General features: G+C 35.7%; 1 protein-coding gene across 3 annotated transcripts in view; it reads left to right on the top strand.

Annotated features, from left to right (window-relative positions):
* ACOT9 (acyl-CoA thioesterase 9) overlaps positions 1 to 4,727 on the top strand; it is a 28,291-nt gene extending 23,564 nt beyond the window's left edge. For all 3 annotated transcript variants that reach the window (XM_027865843.1, XM_027865823.1, XM_027865833.1), the window contains 6 exons: positions 495 to 606; positions 1,938 to 2,028; positions 2,203 to 2,288; positions 3,070 to 3,157; positions 3,334 to 3,484; positions 4,463 to 4,727. In XM_027865843.1, the coding sequence (XP_027721644.1) occupies positions 495 to 606; positions 1,938 to 2,028; positions 2,203 to 2,288; positions 3,070 to 3,157; positions 3,334 to 3,484; positions 4,463 to 4,545 (611 nt within the window). In that variant the 3' untranslated portion in view covers positions 4,546 to 4,727. The remainder of the gene's footprint in view (positions 1 to 494; positions 607 to 1,937; positions 2,029 to 2,202; positions 2,289 to 3,069; positions 3,158 to 3,333; positions 3,485 to 4,462) is intronic.
* Positions 4,728 to 13,161: the final 8,434 nt, after the last annotated feature.

Consider the following 13,161-nt stretch of genomic DNA (forward strand, 5'->3'; position numbering starts at 1 on the left):
TTGTACTTCATGTGAAAATATACTTTGGTGGGGAGAAAATAATTCAGTTTATTTTACTATAAAGAATTAGTGAATCAAGGGCAGCTAGGTGGCAAAGTGGATACAGCACTGGCCCTGGAGTCAGGAGGACCTGAGTTCAAATGTGGCCTCAGACATTTACTAGCTGTGTGATCCTGGGCAAGTCACTTAACACTGACTGCCTCCTTAAAAAAAAAAAAAAAGATAATTCAACTTTTAAAATAAACTCTATCCTCTATGCTTCCTTAAACTACCAGTCTAGAATATAACAAAAATATCAGTGCTGCCGAACCTGTATTTCATTTGGATCCAGTTATTACTCTCAACATTACATAATGCTGTAAGGATGTAGACGTTTAGAGAGACAAGATTATATTAGTTGCAAGTGAATGAAAGAGTATAGTATAGACTTCTTAGATATTGCTTGTTACTCTAATTGTGGTGCATTGTGAGCTTTTTGAATTTCTCTTTTCTAGTGAATAAGGGGAAGAGAATTGCCTCCACTACTGCATCCTTATTGAAGATGGCTCCCACTGCAGAAGAAAGGCTTGCAGTTCATAACATGTTCCTTAATACACTGGACCCAAGGTAAGTTGGGGCAGACAACTTGAAGAGAGGGAGAGTATTTGTTGAATATGGACTTTTTGATGAGCTAAGTTTAATGTATTTCAAATTGACGTACACATTTCATTTTATTTTTATTTATTTTTTTATTTAGTATTTTATTTTCCCCTTACATGTAAAAACAGCTTCTAACATTTGTTTTTAAAACCTTGAGTTCCAAATTCTCTCCCTTCCTCTCCCCCTCCCATTGAGAAGGCAAGCATTTCAATATAGGTTATACATGTGTTGTCATGCAAAACATATTCAGAATAGTCATGTTGTGAGAGAAAACATAGACTAAAAACAAAACAAAATAAAACACCTCAAGAAAAATGAAGTAAAAAAAAGTATGCTTCAATCTGTATTCAGACACCATCAGTTCTTTCTCTGGGGATGAGTAGCATTTTTCATCATAAGTCCTTCGGAGTTGTCTTGGATCATTTTATTGCTGATAATAGCTAAGTCATTCATAGCTGATCATCTCATAATATTACTGTTACTTGTACACAGTGCATTTCACTTTGCATCAGCCCATGCAAATCTTTTCAGGTTTTCTGAGAGCATCCTGCTCATCGTTTCTTACAGTACAATATTATTCCATCATAATCACATACTACAACTTGTTCAGTCATTCCCCAACTGATGAGCATCCTCTTAATTTCCAACCCTTTACTCCAGAAAAGGGCTGCTATAAATATTTTTTGTACATGTAGGTCCTTTTCTTTTTCTTTTTCTTTTTTTATCTCTTTTGGGAAACAGACCTATATGAGTGAGTGAATGACTGTGTGTGTGTGTGTGTGTGTGTGTGTTTAAATGTAACAAGGACACAAAATTCTGACAATGTTTTCCCCTTCCTTAAAAACATTTACCATTGTTGCTTACCTCCGTAAGTTTTGGGAATCACCGATGGCACTTCTTTTTCAACCAAAAATGTGAAATGGAAGACATTGGTAGTCTCTTTTTTCGTTCTGTTTTCACATTTGTTAACCTTAGAACTAAATGATTTATTGTATTGATTTAAGGCTGCTTCCTTAAAGTGAGTTCTCTTTTAAAGGAAAAAAAAACCTGCCGGGGCATAGGTCAAAAAGTAACACTTAGGTTTTATGTTTTATATACCACAGATAGATTTTGTACAAGGCAGAATTTGGAAAAAAACAAAAACAAAACAAAACAAAACAACAAACCAATGCAACCTCTATTTGGAAAAATATGACAATTTTCTTATTCCTTGATTGTGCCAGGTCTCTTAATGATGTTTGTATCTTATTAATAAAATTCTTATAATAAAATAATTGAACAAATCTTAATTTGCACAGGACTATAAGTTTTCAAAGTCGAGTTTTACCTCCAGATTCAGTGTGGATGGAAGATACAAAATTGAAGAGCCTGCACATATGCCAGCCTCAGGTATTGTAATTGTTTTGGTCTGTACTTGTATATTAAAGAAGAAGAAAAACAGTAAAGAAATAGAATGCCTACTGGTGAGTTATTCACATCCTTCTTAAGGCTTGATTTCTTCTGTTTCCTTAGTATAGTTCTTTTTTTATGTGTTACATATAACTTTGTGTATTTTAAACACAGGAACGGAACATTTTCAATAGAATCTTTGGAGGTTTCCTTATGAGAAAAGCATTTGAACTTGGTTGGGCTACTGCTTATCACTTTGCGTAAGTTGTGATGTACACATTGATAGTAATTCTAAATATTTTGGTGAGGTCTAGATGTGCTTTTCCTAAAAATAATGACAGGTTACTAGTTTACATGCTTGAATTGAATTTTCATTTAAGAAAAGTATCTCTCTTAATCCTCAAATTTTAGACCTGCTGAGAGAAGGGTGCTTTTTGACTTGGGTCTGGTGTCAGAGTTGGCTTCTCTTGCCTTTCCGACATGATAATAATTTCTTTCTTTTTTTTTAATTTATTTTTGTTTACTATTTTGTCTAGTTGGTATAAGAAAGAATGAATGAAAAAGCATTTATTAAATGCTTATGATATACTAGGCACTGTGCTAAGCTCTGGAAATACAAATACAAAAGCAAAGACAGTCCTTGCCTTGAAAGAGCTTACATTCTAATAGGGAAATCAGCATACGTAGGAAAATTGTGGCCTGAGGTGGGGTACTTTGCTCCTAAAAGCTATGGGAATGGTGAGTAGGGCCTTAGGAGAGTAGCATAATGGAAGAGTTGATTTTGATCGTGATTGCAGAATTGGAGAGTAGGGGAGGCTTAGTTGGAAGGGGTATACTTTAGAATGCAAGTTAATTGGTGAGACTATCAAGATGACTTGGCATTAAGGAATGGAATGAAGCATTTACTGGGAATTTCCTGAAATAATGGTCCTGGAAAGGTCATCACAATCAAGACTGTGGGGGTCCCAGGACGAAAGAGAAATAGAAATACTCTTTGATCTGTGTAGACCCTTGAAACACAATTCTCTCTTCCATCAATAGTGGTTCCAGACCTTTTATAGTTGCTGTAGATGATATCATGTTTCAGAGGCCTGTTGAAATTGGATCACTGCTATTCTTTTCTTCCCAGGTAGGTGTGAAATGAGAAATTAAATAATATTTTCTTTGTTTATTTTGGCAGTAAAGAAAGAGAAGACATGTTTCTATATCTTAGGGTTATTTTTTCTCTTATAATTGTCTTTTTTTTCTAATTCTTAGTAATGTGGTTGACTAAGTTCCTCTTTATTTTTAAAAATATTCTCTTAGGTTTGTTTTACTGAAAAGGATCACATTCAAGTTAGAGTACACAGTGAAGTAGCTTTCCCTGGCACTAAAGAGCACAAGACTACCAATGTCTTCCATTTCACATTTTTGGTTGAAAAAGAAGTGCCATCAGTGATTCCCAAAACTTATGGAGGTAAGCAACAATGGTGTATGTTTTTAAGGAAGGGGAAAACATTGTTAGAATTTTGTGTCGTTTTTACTTGTTATATTTAATACACACACACACACACACACACACACACACACGCTCTCACTCTCACTCGCATAGCTCTCTCTATTCTGATTACTAGACACAGTATTTTGTATAATAAGTTCTTAGATCCCTGCTTCTCAGCTTCCAGCTTGGGCTTGAGAGCCCCTGCCAAAAAAGACATGTGAGCAGTTGTATTAGCATGTGCCCTTTCTTGCTATTGTTTTTCACTTTTGTTTTTACATCATCTTCATTTTCCTTTCTCTCCCTACTTTCCAGTGTGTCATCTTTTCCAACATAGAAGAAAGTAAAATAAAAGTAGTTTCTGAAATTAACACATGAAACACATGTGTATTTCACACGAAACACATGAAAGCGGGTCTGGTCGTATATGTCATTTTTCATTTTTTTTGTATATAGTCTCCTAGTTCTGCAAAGAAAGAGGGGGATGTATATTGCCTACTGCTTGTGAGTAGCTTCTGCAGTCTATGAGGACCCATAGGAGACAGTCATTCCTACTATTAGTTGATTGGTGGTAGCAACCAGAGTGTGCTCCACAGTCTACATCTCCAGCCTGTGAGCAAAAGAGTGGGAATCTTCTCATACCACTCTTTAAAGTCTCCTAACCTTCCATATAGCAAATGATCAAGGAGCTTACATTTGATTGGGGGAAGAGAACATATTTATATTATTAGCTATTATTATTATTTCCCCTTCATTTTCATACTTATGAGTTGGGTGACAGATTGGAGGTAGGGTATACTCCGGGTGATCTTCCATCTAGCAAATGATTGTCAGAGAAGCCTCTTAGAAGATTTTGGTGGCATATCACTGTTACTGGTTCACTTGTTTTCCATTATCTACTCATGTCCTGATTTGCTGAGATAGATAAGTTTCTCAAGTAGCAATCTTTCATTTCAGATTCCATGTTATATTTGGATGGTCAGCGACATTTCATGGGCACAATGGATCAAAAAGCCGGTGGAACAGCTATTACCCAGTGACACCCTAAAAAAATGCTACCTTTTGGAAAGTGAGGATGAGAGAACATATGGTATTTAAGGAGGGTAGAAAAAGAATTGTGCTAAATGCTAAAAAAGCATTCTCACACCTGTCAGAACTGCCAGAAAGTTTTTGATAAAAAAACCAAACTCTTAAAATAATTAAAATTGTGTTCATAACCTAATTTTGTACTATATTGCTTCCATTTTCTTCTCTGCCAAAGAAGCAGGACAAGTTGATTTTTCTAAACACTTGTGGCAAATTATTTTGCTGCACATGTATTGCATATCAACATTAAAGATTCACTGTATCATTTTACCATTTCTTAAACCTTTGTCACATTGTCTCTGCTTTTTATCTAAAAGTCTGGTGGGATTTTGTTCTTCTTCAGTTCTGCTCCCACCCCAGGCAGCTTGGCACAGTGTTGGATTTGGAGTTAGGATAGAGTTCAAATCCTGCCTCAGACATTTATCAACTGTGTGATTCTGGGCAAGTGACTTAACCTTTCTGTGGCTCAGTTTCCTTATCTGTAAAAATGGGGATAATAACAGCACCTACCTCAGGATTGTTGTTAGACTCAAATGAGATAATATATATATATATATAAAGTGCTTTGCAAATCTTTAAAGTGCTATGTAAATGTTAGCTTTTATTATTATCTTCCCCTTAGTTTTCTAACATATAAGGTAGATGGATAACATATTGTGGTTAGGGAATGCTCTAAGTGGTAGCTTCTTGTTAGCATTCTTGAAGATTTGTAGGAAACTGAAAGATAGAATCTCCCTCCCTACTTCTACCTTTTGTAACTCCTAGCTCTCTACAGGGCTCTGTTCAGTTATCACCTTCTTCAAGAAACCTTTCTGGATTCCTCCAGTTATTACTTCCCAAGCCCACATCAAACACTTTATTTTGTATATATTCTATATCTACTTCTTTGAAAACATTCTATTAAGGTATAAACTCCTTGAGGACAGAGAGTGTCTCACTTCTGCATCTTTTATCCCTAGGGCATGGTGCCTGGGATTTAATAAGTGTTTGTTAATTGTTGGAGCAGGAACAGACTTTAGGAAGAGAAATAGTACTTTGACTGAAGCAAGTTGCAGCTAGAGAGGATTTTGCTCCTCTCCTCTGAGTCCCTCTGTCTGACTCAGTGAGAAGCAGCAGTGGTGACTTGCAGTGAAAATAGATGGCAGAAAGAGAGGAGCTCAAAAGTGTCCTCAAAAGAGAGGAGGAAAAGCAGTATTCCTTAAGCCCAACCTCTTGCATTTGGGGGAGTGGGGGTAGAATTTGAATTTCCCAGGAATCACGATCTCAGAATTTAACCCTCGTAGCAGAGAAAGGAGATTTCTTGGGCACCTTCATCTTTGAGAGTTGCCTCATGGGTAATTCCAAGTTCAGGAGTTCCTGTGTTGAGTTTGGGGGATGGCATCTTCTAGAGAGGAAAGATTTCCTGATGCATCCTATACTTTGTAGGAGGAAGATAGTCCACATAGTTCCTGAGCAAGATCCTGCTTGGAAAAACAAAGCCAGTGAGTTTCTCGGACAGCGCAGGTCTAGAAGGGGCTGTTTTAGTTCAGTAAGCTTCAAAACAAAACTTTCTGGTGGGAGTCTGAGCCACAGAGCGGTCTGACAAGTCTGGGGAAACTGTAGGGACTCTGGAGAGTAGAGACTTTGGAGTCCTGTAATGTCTTATCCATTTTTTTGTGGAGTGAAATGAAGGCTGTACCATTTGTATGTAGAGTTCCTGTGTAATTTTGTTGTTATTTTTTATGGCTCTATCAAATCATTTTTTGGTAGTTTTGATTGTTATGATACTGAATAACTAAATTAATTTGGGAAGAATTTTCATTTTTATTATATTAACTTGGCCTACCCATGAGCAATTGATATTTTTCTAGTTATTTAGATCTGACTTTATTTGTGTGAAAAGTGTTTTGCAATTATGTTCGTATAGTTTCTGGGTTTGTCTTGGCAGGTGAACTCCCAAATATTTTATATTGTCTAGAGTTATTGTAGATGGAATTTCTCTTTTTATCTCTTACTGTTTGACTTTGTTGGTAATATATAGAAATGCTGATGATTTGTGTGGGTTTATTTTATAATCCTGCAACTTTATTAAGTTGTTGATTATTTCAAGTAGTTTTTTAGTTGATTCTCTAGGATTCTTTAAGTATACCATCATATCATCTGCAAAGAGTGATAGTTTTGTTTCCTCATTACTTATTTTAATTCCTTCAATTCTTTTTCTTCTCTTATTGCTAAAGCTAACATTTCTAGTATAATATTAAATAATAGTGGTGATGATGGCCATTCTTGTTTTACTCCTGATCTTATTGGGAAAGCTTCTAGCTTATCCCCATTACATATACTTGCTATTGATTTTAGATACGTATTATTTATCATTTTAAGGAAAACTCCATTTATTTCTGTGCTCTGTAGTATTTTTAATAGGAATGGGTGCTGTATTTTGTAAAAAACTTTTTCTGCATCTTTTGAGATAGTCATATGACTTGGTAGTTTTTTTTTATTGATATGGTCAATTACGGTGATAAGTTTTCCTAATATTGAACCAGCCCTGCATTCCTGGTATAAGTCCCACCTAGTCATAGTGTATTATCCTGGTGATGGATTGCTGTAATCTCTTTGTTAATATTTTATTTAACATTTTTGCATTAATACTCATTAGGGAAATTGGTCTATAATTTTCTTTCTCTGTTTTGGCTCTTCCTGGTTTAGGTATAAGCACCATATTTGTGTCATAAAAGGAATTTGGTAGGACTCCTTTGCTTATTTTTCTCAAATGGCTTATATAATACTGGAATTAATTGTTCTTTAAATGTTTGGTAGAATTCACTTGTAAATCCATCTGGCCCTGGGGATTTTTTCTTAGGGAGTTCACTGATGGCATTTTCAATTACTTTTTCTAAAATGGAATTAAGTATTTTATTTCCTCTTCTGTTAATCTGGGCAGTTTATATTTTTGTAAATATTCATCCATTTCACTTAGATTGTCAGATTTATTGGCATACAGCTGGGCAAAATAGTTCCTAATTATTGCTTTAATTTCCTCTTCATTGGTGGTGAATTCACCCATTTAATTTTTGATACTGATAATATGGTTTTTAAATCAAATTAACCAAATTTATTGTTTTTTTCCCATAAAACCAGCTCTTAATTTTATTAGTTCAATAGTTGTCTTACTTTCAATTTTATTAATCTCTCCTTTGATTTTCAGGATTTCTAATTTGTATTTAATTGGGGATTTTTAATTTGTTCTTTTCCTAGCTTTTTTAGTTGCATGCTCAATTCATTGATCTGTTCGTTCTCTATTTTATTCATGTAAGGATTTAAAGATATAAAATTTTCCCTAAGAACTGCTTTGGCTGCATGCCCAAAAGTGGGTGTGTTGTCTCATTATTGTTGTTCTCTTTGATGAAATTGTTTCTGTGATTTGTTGTTTGACCCACTCATTCTTTAAGATTATATTACTTAGTTTCCAATCAATTTTTAATCTATCTTTCCATAGCTTTTTATTACATGTAATTTTTTATTGCATTATGATCTAAAAAGGATGCATTTAATACTTCTGCCTTTCTGCATTTGATCATGATGTTTTTATGACCTGATACGTGGTCAATTTTTGTGTAGGTGCCATGTACCACCAAGAAAAAGATATATTCCTTTCTATCCCCATTCAGTTTTCTCCAGAGGTCTATTTTATCTAACTTTTCTAAAATTCTATTCACTTCTTTAACTTCTTTTATTGTTAGATTTATCTATTTCTGAGAGGGAAAGGTTGAGGTCCCCCACTAAAATAGTTCTGCTGTCTACTTCTTCCTATAACTCACTTAACTTCTCTAAGAATTTGGCTGGTATACCACTTGGTGTATATATGTTTAGTACTGATATTATTTCATTGTCTATGGTACCTTTTAGCAGGTTGTAGTTTCCTCTCATTTCTTTTAATTAGATCTATTTTTGCTTTTGCTTTGTCTGAGATTAGAATTGCTACCCCTGCTTTTTTTTTTACATCAGCTGAAGCATAGTATATTCTACTCTAGTCTTTTACCTTTATTCTGTGTGTATTTCTCTGCTTCAGATGTGTTTCTTATAAACTTATTTGTAGGATTCTGGTTTTTTTTTTTTTTTGGTGAGGCAATTGGGATTAAGTGACTTGCCCAGTGTCACACAGCTAAGGATTTGGGTTTTTAATCCACTCTGCTATCCATTTCTATTTTATGGGAGAGTTCATCCCATTCACATTCACAGTTATGATTGCGACTTATGTCTTTCTCTCCATTCTATTTTTCCCCCTGTATACTTTTCTCTCTCCTCTCACCCTCTCCTTCTTCACCAGTATTTTGCTTCAGACCACCACCTCCCTCAATATTCCCTCCCTTTTCTTTCCCCTTTTCCCTCCTACTTCTGCTCTCCCTTCTATCAGCCCTTCCCCACTGCTTGCTTTCCTCTCCTACTTCCTTATAGGATAAGATAAATTTCTATACTCAACTGAGTGTGTATGTTATTCCCTCTTTGAGCCAAATCTGATGAGAGTAAGATTCAAACAATGCTCACCCTCCTTTTTTTCCCTCTCTATTGTAACAGGTCTTTTGTGCCTCTTCATGTGATGTAATTTACCCTATTCTGCCCCCCCCTTTTCCTCTTCTCCCAGTATAATCCTTTTTTCACCCCTTTTAAAAATATCATTAAAGTCAACTTATACTCATAGTCTCTGTCTATGTGTATACTCCTTCTAACTGCCCTAACAGAAATATAGTTCTCAAAAATTACAAATATTATCTTCCCATGTAGGGATGTAAATAGTTTAAGCTTATTGAATAACATTTTTTCCCATTTACCTTTTTGTTTCTCTTGAGTCTTATATTTTAAGATCTAATTTTCTATTCAGCTCTGATCTTTTCATTAGGAAAGTTTAAAAATCCCTTATTTCATTGAATGTCCATCTTCTCCCCTGAAAGATTATGCTCAATTTTGCTGGGCAGTTTTTTGGTTGTAATCCAAGCTCCTTTCCCTTCTGTAATATCATATACCAAGCCCTCTGATCCTTTAATGTTTGAAGCTGCTAAGTTCTGTGTAATCCTGACTAGGGCACCTTGATATTTAAATTGTTGCTTTCTGGCTGCTTGCAGTCTTTTCTCCTTGATCTGATAATTGTGGAATTTGGCAGCAATATTCCTTGGAGTTTTCATTTTGGGATCTCTTTCAGGTGGTGATGACTATTTTACCCTTTGGTTCTACGATATCAAGACAGTTTTCCCTGATAAGTTTTTTTATTAATTTATTTTGATTTATCAACAATCACTTCCATAAGCTTTTGAGTTTTAAATTTTTCTCACCCTCCCTCCTAGCCTCCCTCCCCAAGGTGGCGTGTAATCTGATATAGCCTATACATATACATTCTTATTAAACATATTTTCACATTAGTCAAGTTGTAAACAAGAATTAGAACCAATAGGAAGAACCACAAGAGAAAACAAAACAAAACAAGAAAAAAATAGCAAATAGTATGCTTCGATCTGCATTCAAACTCCATAGTTCTTTCTTTGGATGTGGATAGCATTTTCCATCATGAGGCCTTTGGAGATGTCTTAGATTCTTGCATTGCTGAGAAGGGCTAAGTCTATCAATGTTAGTCATCGCACAACATGGCTGTTACTATGTACAATGTTCTCCTGGTTCTGCTCACTTCACTTAGCATCAGTCCATGTAAGTCTTTCCAAGTTTTTCTGAAGTCAGCCTGCTTATCATTTCTTATAGCACAATAGTATTCCATGACATTCATATTCAACTTGTTCAGTCATTCCCCAATTGATGGACATTCTCTCAATTTCCAATTCTTTGCCACCACAAAAAGAGCTGCTATAAAAATTTTTGTGCATGTGGGTCCTTTTCCCATTTGTATGATCTCTTTGGGATACAGCCCCTAGAAATGGTATAGCTGGGTCAGAGTATGCACATTTTTATAGCCCTTTGGGCATAGTTCCAAATTGCTCTCCAAAATGGTTGGATCATCTCACAATTCCACCAACAATGCATTAGTGTTCCAATTTTCCCACATCTTCTCCAACATTTATCATTTTCCTATTTTGTCATGTTGGCCAATCTGATAGGTGTGATGTGGTACCTCAGAGTTGTTTTGATTTGCATTTCTCTAATCAATGGTGATTTAGAGCATTTTTTCATATGACTATAGATGGCTTTAATTTCTTCATCTGAAAACTGCCTACTCATATCCTTTGACCATTTATCAATTGGGGAATGACTTACATTCTTATAAATTTGACTTCTCTATATATTTTAGAAATGAGGCCCTTATCAGAGACACTGGTTGTAAAAATTCTTTCCCAATTTTCTACTTTCCTTCTAATCTTGGTTGCATTGGCTTTGTTTGTGCAAAAGCTTTTCAATTTAATGTAATCAAAATTATTTATTTTGCATTTTGTAATGTTCTCTGTTTTCCTGTTTGGTCATGAATTCTTCTATTCTGCATAAATCTGACAGGTAAACTATTCCTTGCTCTCCCAGTTTGCTTATATTACTCCTGGATAATTTCTTGCAAGACACTGTCCAGGCTCTTTTTTTGATCATGGCTTTCAGGTAGTTCAATAATTCTTAAATTATCTCTCCTGGATTTGTTTTCCAGGTCAGTTGTTTTTCCAATGAGGTATTTTACATTTTCTTTTACCTTTTTCATTCTTTTGATTTTGACTGATTTTTGATGTCTCATAGAGTCATTAGCTTTCACTTGCCCAATTCTAATTTTTAAGGAATTATTTCTTCAGTTAGCTTTTGTACCTCCTTTTCCATTTGGCCAGTTCCGCTTTTTAAGGAGTTGTTTTCTTCAGTGAACTTTTTTTCCATTTGGCCAATTATTTTTTTCAATTGCTTTTTGTCCTTTCCTTTTCCAAGCTGTTGACTCTCTTGCATAACTCGCATTTCTTTTCCTAATTTTTCTTCTACCTCTCATTTGATTTTTAAAATCCCTTGAGATCTTCCAAGGATTTTTAGTCTTGAGACTAATTCATCTTCTTGAGGCTTCATGTGTAGGTATTGTTGCCCTTTTCTGAGTGTGTGTTTTGATCTTTTGTCACTCTAGAAGCTTTCTGTGGTCAGTGGTCTTTTTTTTTTTAACTCATTTTTTAGCCTATTTCATGACTTTTTAAAGTTTAGCTCTGTTCTGGGGGACAGGAGGCACTGTCCCAAGCTTCTTGCACAGGAGGCCAGGGGCCTCATTACTGGCTTTCTGGGCCGGGGCCTCAGGTGCTGGCAACTTGCCAACTGCACTGGAGTTGCCTGGCCTCATTATGCCAGTTGTGCTGGCAGTTTGCCTGCTGGCTTACTTGGACACTGTCTGTGCTGGGCTGTACTCTCCTTTTACTCATGAGACAGAGCTTTCCTAAAGTCCTTCTAAGTTATCTTAAGCTTGAAAACTGTTTCACTCCGTCTTTCTGTAGGTTCTCTCATTCCAGAATCCATTTAGAGACTTAATTTAACATTGTTTCTGAGGAAATGGGAGAATTCAGGCAACTTCTTCGCTTTTCTCCACTGTCTTGGCTCTGCCTCCATCTTTCCCAATCATGTTACTCCAGTTCATATACCTTAAGATCTGGCCATATTGGCCTACTGACTGTTCCACACATGCCATTCCATCTCCTACATGTGCCTCTGCATTGACAGTCCCCCAGGCCTGGAATGAACTCACTCAACTCTGCTTTTTGAAATCCCTTCTACACTCTGCTCAAGAGCCAACTTCCATATGAAGTCTTTCCTAATCCCCCTGGCTCAGCTGCTAATGCATTTCACCTCCTAAAACACTTTGGATTCACTTTGTATATGTTCTGTATATACAAGTGTATGTGTTCTTTTTATTAGAATGTAAGCTCCTTGAAGGTAGACTATTTTGGTCTTATCTTTGTATCCCTAGCACCTAGCACAGTGCTTGGCACTTAAGTGCTTTAGTAAATATTGGTTGAGATTCATGATACTTGAAGTATGAAGAAATGTTTTAGGGCAAGCACAAGGGTGTTCAAAGGGCACTAAATTTAAATAACTTGTGACCCTAAGAGTAGATATATGAACTGAAAGAATTGAGTATACAGATATATATTCAGAGATGATGGATGATTAAATATTTAAAGGCTGTTATATGTATCAGTAACTTTTTGAGGTATATGTGATATAATAGAGAATTATACTGCTCATCTGAATATTTCATTTGCATATGCTAAACAAATTCTACAAGAATTCCTGTCTGTCCCACAACTTCAGCATTACAGTGCCTTTTGATGATAAGGATTTTTTTTTAAAAGCAGCTTATCTTTGCCTGCCTCTTCCTAGCAGGGTCTGAAAACTTGAGTACTTGTCCCTTTCATGTTCCCAGTGAAAGACAAAACAATTCTCAGTAGGTTTTCCTTTCTTGTTATGAGTCTTCCAAAATACGTTACTGTCCACTTTAAGCTTTCATTGTACCATGTATAATTCATCAAGAAATAAATACCTATGGGCTATGGGGAACAGTGTGTTTCCTGGTGCTACAGCATCATGTCCCCTTCTTTTGCCTCCTACTAAGCTGCATCCCAATTACTACAAACACAAAG

This window comes from Vombatus ursinus, unplaced genomic scaffold (assembly GCF_900497805.2).
Source record: "Vombatus ursinus unplaced genomic scaffold, bare-nosed wombat genome assembly UNPS02001419.1, whole genome shotgun sequence".
NCBI classification, from domain to species: Eukaryota; Metazoa; Chordata; class Mammalia; order Diprotodontia; family Vombatidae; genus Vombatus; species Vombatus ursinus.